The 11186-nt window shown below is 35.6% G+C and overlaps 1 protein-coding gene across 1 annotated transcript in view; it reads right to left on the bottom strand.

Moving 5' to 3' along the window:
• Window positions 1–2480: 2480 nt before the first annotated feature.
• Window positions 2481–11186, bottom strand: part of HTR1D (5-hydroxytryptamine receptor 1D) — a 23526-nt gene continuing 14820 nt past the window's right edge. Inside the window, exon 2 of the mRNA XM_072398743.1 lies at window positions 2481–4838. Coding sequence (XP_072254844.1) covers window positions 3065–4204 — 1140 coding nt within the window. The 5' untranslated portion in view covers window positions 4205–4838 and the 3' untranslated portion in view covers window positions 2481–3064. The remainder of the gene's footprint in view (window positions 4839–11186) is intronic.

Below are 11186 nucleotides of genomic sequence, written 5' to 3'. Positions count from 1 at the left end.
CGGACCATAAGACGCACCCTGATTTTCCCCCCACTTTAGGAGGAAAAAAAGTGCGTCTTATGGTCCGAAAAATACGGTATATCTGTTTTCTCCATTTATTCTTTCAAAATGTGTAAACTTTATTACATTTTTTATTGTATTTATTTTAATTCTATTTATAAATCAGCCAGTCTGGCATTCACCGACAATTTCCAGTGGAGAATTATTTACTGCCATTGAAAAAAATGGGCCTCAAAGAGTCTCTACCAGAGAATGTTTAGTGAATGTCAGATTTACTATGTTATAGAAAAACCATATAGATTTTATTCTATGCTTGCTTAGCCCTCTGAGCGGAAACCCTGAGTGTGGCTCGGGTTAAAAAAAACAGCTGATAGCGGTAACCCCAAAACACACCTGGAGTAGTTAAAAAAAAATTCAGACTTACCTGGTCCCACCGGCGTCCTCCAGTCTCCTGCCCCTCTGATCCCATTCTCTGGCTGCATCCTCTTCCTTCGATCAGTCCCCCGGCAAATGCGCTGACGTTCACCGGCAAGAAAGCGTGGCAGGAATTTCAAATTATTTTGCATTGGATTTAATACAAACAAACTGTATTGAATCCAATATATCACTATTATCATTATATAATATAATATAATATATATATAATATATGTGATCAACGCAAGAACCCAACCCAGAGGTTGAGATTTGCTTACAAGTATTACTTTGGATGTTAAATTGGAGATCAGGATAAAAGCTGGGCACCTCATATCTGCTGTCAGGTGTGTTACAATGGCCTAACACAATGGTTGAATGTGAAAAAGAAAAAAATGCCTTTTGCTGTGTCTATGGTTTGGCGCGAGCCAAAAGACTATCACTTGGGCTGCTACTTCTGTATGAGTAAAATTGCTGGGTTTTCGAAGAAGACTAAGTCAGAAATCTGTCTATCCTGATTATGAATCTGCTCTGCAGCCAGTGCCACATGATGCAGAGAATCCAGTCCCAGTCCATCCTACATCTGTTGTTAGTGACAGTGACATGTCGGATGAGGACTAGGAGGATGATGTCGACGTTAACGAATGTTATGAACCCCAAATTGAAGAGGCTAAGCCACATTTTATAAGCCAATCAAATTTAGATGGTCTAGTAAGGGACCTGTCTTTGTTAAAAGAGAAGTCTGAACTGTTAGCCTCCAGAATAAAGGAGTGGAATTTGCTACAAAAAGGAACGACAACTTCACATTTTCGTGATTGTCACACAAAGTTCGCAGGTTATTACAAGCTGGAAAATGACATTTGCTTCTGTACTGACGTGAGTGGTCTGATGATGGAGTTAGGTTGCAAATACATATCAGAGCAGTGGAGATTGTTCATAGACTCGAGCAAAGCAAGTTTGAAAGCTGTATTGCTGCATAAAGGTAAAGAAAAACCTTCTGTTCCTCTTGCTCATGTCGTGGGAATGAAAGAGACATGGAGGTCATTTTGAAATTGATTAACTATTCAGAACACGAGTGGAACGTTTGTGGTGACCTGAAGGTGGTGGCACTCTTGGCCTACAATTGGGATATACAAAATATATGTGCTTTGTGTGCCTGTTGAGCAGTCGGGATGACAGCAACCATTACAAAGTGAAAGAATGGCCACCCAGACCTGAACACACTGTTGGCCAGTACAATGGGATGCATAAATCACTCATTGATCCACAGAAAGTTTACCTTCCGCCACTTCATATTAAACTTTAATTAATGAAAAACGTTGTTGTAATGAATCGTGATGGTATGGGTTTCCAGTATCTGAAGGACAAGTTTGAAAAAGTTATGACAGATGCTAAACTGAAAGGAGGCATTTTTGTTTGTCCCCAAATCCACAATTTGATGCGTGATGCCACATTCAGGGACAAACTCAACCCAAATGAATTTGCTGATTAGGATTAATTTGTGCTAGATGCACAAAACTTTCCTGGGCAACCAGCGAGCTGAAAACCATGCTGAACTTGCCAATAATCAACTTGACTGCCAAATGTCACTTAAAATGTATTTCTTACATTCCCATCGGGACTTCTTCCCACAAAATTTGGGTCATGTGAGTGATAAACAAGGAGAGAGGTTCCACCAGGAGATTTCTGTTATGGAAACATGAAGGGCGACTACTGCTGGTTTCTGCAAAGGGACACAGCGGAGAGCCACAAACGCAAAAGCAAGTGCCTGTAACACTTCTAAAGTGTACATGTGTGTTGAACAAGGACTCTGTGATGTGAATTACAAGGTGAATTATGTGTATTTTCATATGTTGTTGTAACATAAGACTAAATTTTTTTAATGTCATGGAACTCGGAGGCAATTGTTAGTTATATATAGAGATTACATAGTAACTGCGGAACAAGAGAATGTAGCTAATAGCGTCTATTTGCCTAATTAACTTAAGATCCAGACGTCCTAGGCAAAATCTAACTTTAGATTTAAATTCAGCGCACTTGAATTAGTATAGGACACATGGATTAAATCAAGTAGCCGACAAGATTTATTTTTTTGTGATGCAGTAATTATAAAGCACTACATATTATGTTGGTGCTTTAATAATAATAACAAAAATAAGAAAGAAAATTCATTTGTAAAAAAAATAAAACGTGAAAACAATAAAATGATAAATACCTATAGATAAAAATCTCATTTTGTTTACCCATGTTATTTAAAATAATATTAGTATTTTCCTTCACACAAGAAATATGCTGTTAGTGTTTTGATAGTAACCAGCTAACCACATATAATAAACACAAGGAATACAAAATATAATGTTGATTTCTTTGTATCATAGAAAATAATCATAAAACATCTTGGTTATAGCGGGTAATACACATTCATATGTTTACACGTTTATGAATAAAACATTTTAACGAATATCTTTTAAAATATATTTTGTTTTTATTAACATTCTGTGTATGGATGTGATGGCTTTTTATGTCTTAAAGCAGTAAAGTTCAATTACATATATTTCTACTAGTCTTTTTTTAGTATTCGTTCTACCAATATGCTAAGAGCTGGCAGCATTGCACACTTCTGTATTACAGGGATTTTTTTCCAAAAAGTTCTAGGAAAGCTTCTTAAACCTTATAAGTTTTTGAAAAGCTTGTTTAAAATCCTCATTAAATGCTGTGTAAATCACAGGGTTGATAAGAGAGTTAAAATATCCCAGCCAAGTGAAGAAGTCAAACAATAATGGATGGAACCAGCAAGCATCTCTACATATGGGTAAGACCAAAGACACAACAAAGAAGGGTAACCAGCATACAATAAAGGCCCCAAGAATGATTCCAAGAGTTTTTGTTGCCTTTCTTTCTCTGGCTACAGAAAGTCTCTTTCTTTCCAGAACACTATCTGTAAGTTTTATCTTGATATGATTGATACAGACAGGAGAAACTCCAGTATGTGGATGACCTCCATGAGAGTTTACATTAACTGAACAGAAAGAAGATCCAGTTGAGCCAGTGATTAACTGAGCAGTGGTAAATCTCTTTCCATAAATGGATGGTGGTTTAAGAATCCTTGTTCGTGCTGCTACGTATATTCTTCCATATAGTATGACCAACAATATTGTAGGTATGTAGAACGCACCAAAGGTAGAGTATATGGTATATGAAATCTGGTCTGTGTTAACGGAACAGTCTGTTAGTTCTTCTTGAGCTTTGGCTTGTCTCCAAAAGAGTGGTGGCATGGAGATGCATATAGATATTATCCATACCACTGAAATCATTGCAACTGCCCTACCTGCTGTACGATGTTTAGTATATTCCAGCGCATCTGTGATGGCCCAGTATCTGTCTAAGGCTATAACACAGAGATGGAGTATGGAAGCTGTACAACAGGTGATATCTGATAACAGCCAGATGTCACATATGATCTGACCAAATGACCACGAGTGATGTACAGTGTAGACAATACTGATGGGCATCACTAAAATAGACACCAACAAATCCGTAAATGCTAATGAACCAATTAAATAATTTGCTGGAGTGTGAAGCTTTCGAGTCATAAAAATAGTAATGATTACAAAAACATTTGAAAGAAGAGTTGCTAATGTCAATAATGATAAAAGCAGTGAAAGTGTGATCTTTATCCCTAAAACTGTTGATTCATCCCATTCTGTATCTGTCTCAGATGAATTTAGCAAGATCTCTGGCACAATGTCAAGCTGTGGGTCCAGGGTTTGGTTATAAAAATTCATTTTCATATATTTTTCTTTTTTTTTGTTTTTATAAATACTTTTAAATCTTTTTACAACATGTTACATAGTGTTTGTAGTTTCAGTGCATAAATTTGGATAAAGGTATATTTTATTTTAGTTTGTTGTTCATAAATAATAAATACATTCAATTATTATATTTACAAATGTTAATGTAAATTCTTTTTAAAAAGTATTCTAGTGAAGACAGATTGAGGATTGTTTTTAAATTTATGTTAACCAAAAAATATCATCATTATATTTATAGCAATAAATATTTCAATATAAGTGTTTTGTTTTGGTCTAAACTATCATGTGAAAATTGTGCAGATATAAAATAAACATTTTTGTACATATCTCAGCATGGTTTCTTAATAATTAAATAGTTTAAATGCACCTGATTTGATATTTTGACTTAACATAAATAGAGAACTAAATGATAATGTCCTACTGAAATATATCTTTGAACTTTTTTTTTTTATCTGCGAAGGCTAATTGCCATAGTTTGTGTTGATTTAATGGTTGTTTGAAATGTGATGTTATTACTGAAGGTATACATTTGACAGCCATTAGAATCTTCAAACACTTGAAAAGTTTCTCAAGGCTTCTCAGCATTCACTACTGAAATCCATGTCCTTGTGTCCTAAAAAAAAAAGAGAAACAGCAAAATGTTAGATCTACCAAATATTAGGCACAATTAAAAGAATGAAAATTTTATTCTACATAATGATAAATATCTATGTGGAAGGGGGATAAGGTCAGGAAGGAATGTTCTCTTAAGTTTGAATTTAAAAATATTGCACTAGATGTTGTGTTTCAGATTTCTGTGCGTTAGGAGAAATATGTAAGTTGCATTTTACCCTGCCCTGTGTAACCACTTATTTCCTGGTTGTCACATACAGTATATAGGAATAATATACAATATATAAAATAGTGTTCAAACTTCACCTTTCGCATGTTGCTTATTGGTTGGTAAATCAGAATTAAGAATTGGTAAAAATGTAGGGGTTTCCCCTAAATTTTGTTGAAATTGCAAACAATTTGGCAAAATGTTTAGCAATTTTTAAAATGTATTTTAGTCAATTAGGAAACAAAAATGAGGGTAGTTATTGGCTGTGTAATAGCCTTGAATGTTTTAGGGGGAATGAGGAATTTTTAGCATTAAATTTAGGATGATTTGAAATTAGATCAAAGGGAAAATGAATATATGAATATAAATGTGGAAAGATGTCTAGGGTTTCTAAATATATTCAGTCTTAAATTTAACCACGATATTCTAGCCTTACACTCTTCCCTTAAGGGTTTCAAAGTTCTTTCACTTTTTAAAATTTCCTCTTGCAGCTCATTAAAGTCTTTAAATAAACCTGGCAACCAATTTTGCTGATGATAAATAGTAAAATGCACTGGAGCATTTTAAAGCCATGAGTAAACCTATTGATACTCACCTGTCCCATTTTCATTGCAGACCCTGCTATCTTCTACCTTCTTTCCTTCTGTATCACGATCTTCGGCCATCTTAATAGGCCAGGATGGAATAACGAAATGAGTTCATTCAGTCCTGGCTAATGCAAGGGAATCTGTAATTGGTGGAGCATGCATGGTGAAATTTGACAGTTGGGCAACAATTGGGCAGGTAAGGATAGTTATTGCAGAAAGGAAATCGCCTGTCTGATGTCACATTGCCCGGCCTGACAGCCAGTTTTTAATGTGGAACTTTAGTTCCGCTTTAAGTCAAAAATGCACATTTATTTTACTAATCTTGGAAGTGGAAACTGTGCTGGGCCTGGGTGAGGAGCTGTGTGGACTGGAAAAAGTTTATTTAAAAGCATTATTTGCTTACTTGGCCACTTTATCTCTCTTTTGGGTTTTAGCTGAGCACTCAAATAGATAGAATAAAAAGTGTAACACCTTAGTGCAAAGGATACTGCAGATTTTCTTCTGGGGGTGCAACCTGTGCTAATACTGGAAGACAATGGGAGCTTTCCTACTGCAGGTAAGCAGTGGTCTTATATTTTCTATTTTGTCACATATCACAGGTTTAAAGTTGTATCACTAGTGCAACTTTGTGTATATCTATCTGCAATTACACATATTCTACAGTTCTAAACGGAGAGTATTCTTTTACAGTGTGTGTTGTTAAAAAAACACTTTTTGACACTACTGTGTCACTTGCACTCCATGTCCCTCCAACACCTAAAAAAACATAAAAGTAGAAAAAAAGTCTGTTACATATTCACAGTTATGAAAGGGGAATTCCTTTTAGTGTGACATGTTAAGGAAGCACCTGGCATCACTGTTGTTGCAAGGTGTCATTCTAAAAAAGTGGGTGAGTTTATAGTGTCACTTGCAAAAAGTTGCATACTTTTGCAGGTAGTAGTGGTCAAGCCTATTTACCGTTAGAACCCATAGGCAGTGCTCAGCCATGGCGGTAAAACTACAAAATAAAACATCAAGTATAAACTCCTTCAAACTTACCACTAAACCCCCCCCCCCTCCTCTACCCCTAATGAAAATGGTTGTGGGGTTAATGTATTAAATCATTAGATATTTTTTCCATGGTACACCAATGCATCTATGCAAAAGCTTACCTTGAATTTAATAAATTCTTTTTGCAAGAAAGCCAAGCAACAAATAGACACAGGTATTTACAAGTATACTCTTCATTTTTAGAAAAAAAACCTAAATTTGAGAGTCAGTCTACATGAACTCCAAAAACCATCTGCAACTCCAGGGTTTTCACACATATTCAATATCATATACCCTATTTATTGTACAGCACTGCATAATATGTTGGTGGTAAATAATTACCATTTATTATTATTATTATTATTATTATTAATAATAATAATAATAATATTAATAATAATAATAATAATAATAATAATAATAATAATAGTAAAAAGATCATGCTGCTCTCCATAAAGAGAATAGTCAAGTGGACTAAAGTATCTAAATACATGCTAATGCCGATTTGTAAAAAAACAAAAGCCAAAAACAAGTCTTTTTTAATGTTACAACATTTAGCCACATGAGGGAGCCTTTGTAACACTTTATTCTCTTTCTCATGTTGGGAAAGCAATGAGAACAATGGAAATAGTCCTCAAATGCAGATGAGGAACAAAATCTATCTATCTATCTATCTATCTATCTATCTATCTATCTATCTATCTATCCATCATCTATCTATCTATCCATCTATCTATTATCTATCTATCTATCTATCTATCTATCTATCTATCTATCTATCTATCTATCTATCCATGTAGAAATCTTGTTTCTTGATATTATCTGCACATAATTGGCCTTTGAAGGCAGCTTTACTATGATTAATATGTTAACTAAATATGCACTTTACTAAGTAAACAGCCTTCTATCCCCCTGCCTTAGTAAATGACCCCTGGTATGTAATTATCCTCGAACATTTGTGAAGGAAGAGTTATTATGATGTAGACATGGCTGTTTCTACTCCTAGAGGTACAAGTCCTTACACTATTCTTTAGGGATGCCCAAGTTTGCCTGGGTTTTATTTGACATGGTTTCAGTGAACCCAGTTTCAAAATTTTGCAACTTCAAACTTAGTGATATTCTAATTTAGGTTCCGGAAGGGGGGTGATTACTATTAGTAATTAATAAATAGGCTTGGTCATCCAAAACACCCTTATTTGTGTTTTAAGCTTGCTGGCCATAGTTTAAAAACCATGCACTACAATGTGGTTAAAATATTAAATTTCCCATGATAGCTGCAATGTCAAACCTTATCACTTTGCTTCCAGCATTTCTAGGGTTTTTTTTTTTTTTTTTTTTTTTAGAAAGGAAAGCCTTTAGCTCCAATGCAATTTCAGTAGCATCTAATTCTATGTTCACACTAGGGTTGTGGTGTGGTTACTTCTTCCTCATGCCAGTGAACTGCTGCCCTGGGGCAAACTCTACATATAGCTTTTCCCTGTTTAGAGAACAAATTGGGGTGCCAGTGAGCTATACAGTACCATCAAATGTGCAGACGCTGGTTCTTTATTTAAATTTATAATAATATAATTAATAAAAAAACTGATAATGACAGCCCTTGAGAAGGCTTTGTGAACTCTAGAGCACCATAATATGCCAAGCCTGCTCAGAACCTTCTTTAGTTCAAATTCACTGCCAGTGCTTTTTTTTTATTTAAATTTACTGCCCAGCACTCAGCTTCTTTCTTTGACCCTGATTTATGAAAGCTCTCCAAGGCTGGAGAGAATAGACTTTCATCAGTGAAGCTGGGTGATCCAGCAAACCTGGAATGGATCTGGTCCAGGATTCAAAACATTTGCTAGCAAATTGCAAATGATTTTTAAAAATCCATTCCATGTTTTCTGGATGACCCAGTTCACTTCTGAAAGTGTATTCTCTCCAGCCTTGGAGAGCTTTCATAAATCAGGCCTTTTAGATTGATCTGTCCACCTTCTTCAACAGGTATGAACAGGTGATTTTCGATGTTAAAATTGTATTTCTGCAAGTTAGTTGTGAGAGTATACAATCATCCCAAAGATAAAACAAATTTCTCATGAAGTCTATGACCATCAATGTTGAAATTTAGTTTCCCATCCCATTAACATCCCATTTCTTTTATCATCATTTATCATTTCATTTATTTAATATTGGATGAGAAATAACCAAAGGTATTGTATAGTATGGGGAGATGCTTGCAGCTTTTAATGAAAATGCATTTATGCATTTTACCATACACTTTCTTTAGCCTAATTTATTTTCTAGCACATGCTATAACCCTTACAATGATCACTGCCTTTCCAAATACTATCACACAAAGTATCAGGCCCCAGTCACCAACATGGTTCTCCTGAAATGCTCTCTTTGGTTTGCCTCAAAATTATGTTACTTTGGCCAAGCAAATTATTCAGTATTTAATTCATCATTTCATTAGAGGCTGAAGCAGGTATGTTAAACCCACCTTACCTGCTGTCTATTAGGCTATGATTAACATAAAGCCTGAAAAACATTAATATAATGCTTTATTTGTTTAGCATAAATACCATCTGAGTTTACCTTTAGATACAGAACTGCATTTACTTGTGTCATTTAAATATACCTGCGGTTTAGCTTTAAGTTATATTTAGCTTTGTTTTGCAGTTGTATATGCTACAACAAATATTAGTGAATGTAGAGATTTCTTTTTATTTACGAAATTTAATTCAATTAAATTAAAGAAATAACACACAGTTGAGCCAACGAAATTTTAACAGTTGTCTAGACACAGTAAAAGACAACCAAAGAGGTAAAGGTTGTACAAAGATTGACTAATTTGCTTTGTCATTAGTGGGGTAAAGCAAAACTCTCTACACCTAGTAACCCAGACCCTATGTAATTTTTACCATGTACCATACACTTGGGCCTGATTTATAAAAGCTCTCCAAGGCTAGAGGGATACACTTTCATCAGTGAAGCTCGGTGATTCTGCAAACCTGGAATGGATCTGGTCCAAGAATAAAAACATATGCTAACAAGTAGCAAGTGACTTTTCAGAAATTCATTCCAGGTTTGCTGGATCACCTAGCTTCACTGATGAAAGTGTATCTTCTCCAGAATTGGAGAGCTTTCAAAAACAGGTCCAATTTAGCAAAAATGTGTAGTTTTGAAGACAATGTCCTTTATCTAATACAATGCTAGTCCTTAATGCTTCTATTGGTGTAAAGGAGGATCATTTTAAATCAACCTGTTGGCGTTAGATATATGTAAAGGTACAAAAGAAAAACATGCTAGCATCAACATTTTTTATATAACACTATTACTGCAAGCTTTATCAAAATATGCTTTCTTTAGGATTTTCTTTTTTCCAAGAAGAATTCAGATGCAATTGCAAATGATTCACCTAAATAAAATATATTTCCTATTTAAATCAATGTGTTAGACCTATTTAATATTTTATGGTGCCTATACCTTTATTGGAAAACATGGCTACAGAGGAACTTCTTGCTCTGATCTGGTTCTTCAGCAGATACATAAACCATTAGCTTTCACACATAGAAATGTCTATATTTATTCATAGAATCTCCAGTCAGTATATGGAAAACATATTGCTGTGTAAACAGTGGTAAATAGTTCCAAACATTTACTCAAGATCATAACTTTACTCTTTCATTTCTATGGCAATCCTATGACAATTCCTTTTATTCCTATGGCAAACATATTACACAGCGCTGTACATAAATAGGGGTTGCAAATGCAGACAGACACAGACAGTGACACAGGAGGGGGAGAGGACCCCGTCCAAAAGTGCTTTCAATCTAAGAGGTGGGGAAGCAGCATACAATAGGAGGATATAAAGAAGGGGTGTCTAAACTTTTTGCAAAGAGGGCCAGATTTGGTGAGGTGTAAATGTGTGAGGGCTGACCATTAGGCTCATACACAGGTGTGGGCGTGGTCTGCGCGGGCGAGTCCGGTGTCAGTGCAGGCTTCGTGCAGAGCACATTCTTGGAATCAGAGTGGGTGTGGTCTGTGCGGAGCATGTGTGCAGAGCACACACCCATGTGTGCACACCACATGCCCACTATAATGACATAGTGGATTCCCTGTGCACACATGGGGACACCAGTCCAGCCAATTATGCCTGCCTAGTAGCGGGCTGATAATAGTGGTTGATCAACTTCAATGAACTATAAAATAGCTTTTTTGTACGCGTGTATTTTACACTGTGGTCAACAGTGCTGGCTGGCGGCATATTATTGATTTTATTATGGAGGCTGCAGGCTGGTGGAAATCTAAACACGGGCCGCAATTTGCCCCCGGGGTGGACTTTGGAGATGCCAGATATAAAGGCATACCTCAGATAGAATTCAGTGGGTTCAGGGAAAAGTTTAGATTTTCTACATTTTGAAAATGTTTCATGAACAGTTCTGCTATTCAAATCTGTCAGATTTGCTTATCTTAAATTTCTGTTCATTAGTGGAAACCTGGAGCTGTTAATGAGAGCCATCTCTCAGTTACAGTTTAAAAAACAATA

This window comes from Pyxicephalus adspersus, chromosome 1 (assembly GCF_032062135.1).
Source record: "Pyxicephalus adspersus chromosome 1, UCB_Pads_2.0, whole genome shotgun sequence".
Classification (NCBI taxonomy): domain Eukaryota; kingdom Metazoa; phylum Chordata; class Amphibia; order Anura; family Pyxicephalidae; genus Pyxicephalus; species Pyxicephalus adspersus.
The sequence above is the reverse complement of the archived record's forward strand: the minus strand, read 5'-3'. Positions and strand labels throughout refer to the sequence as shown.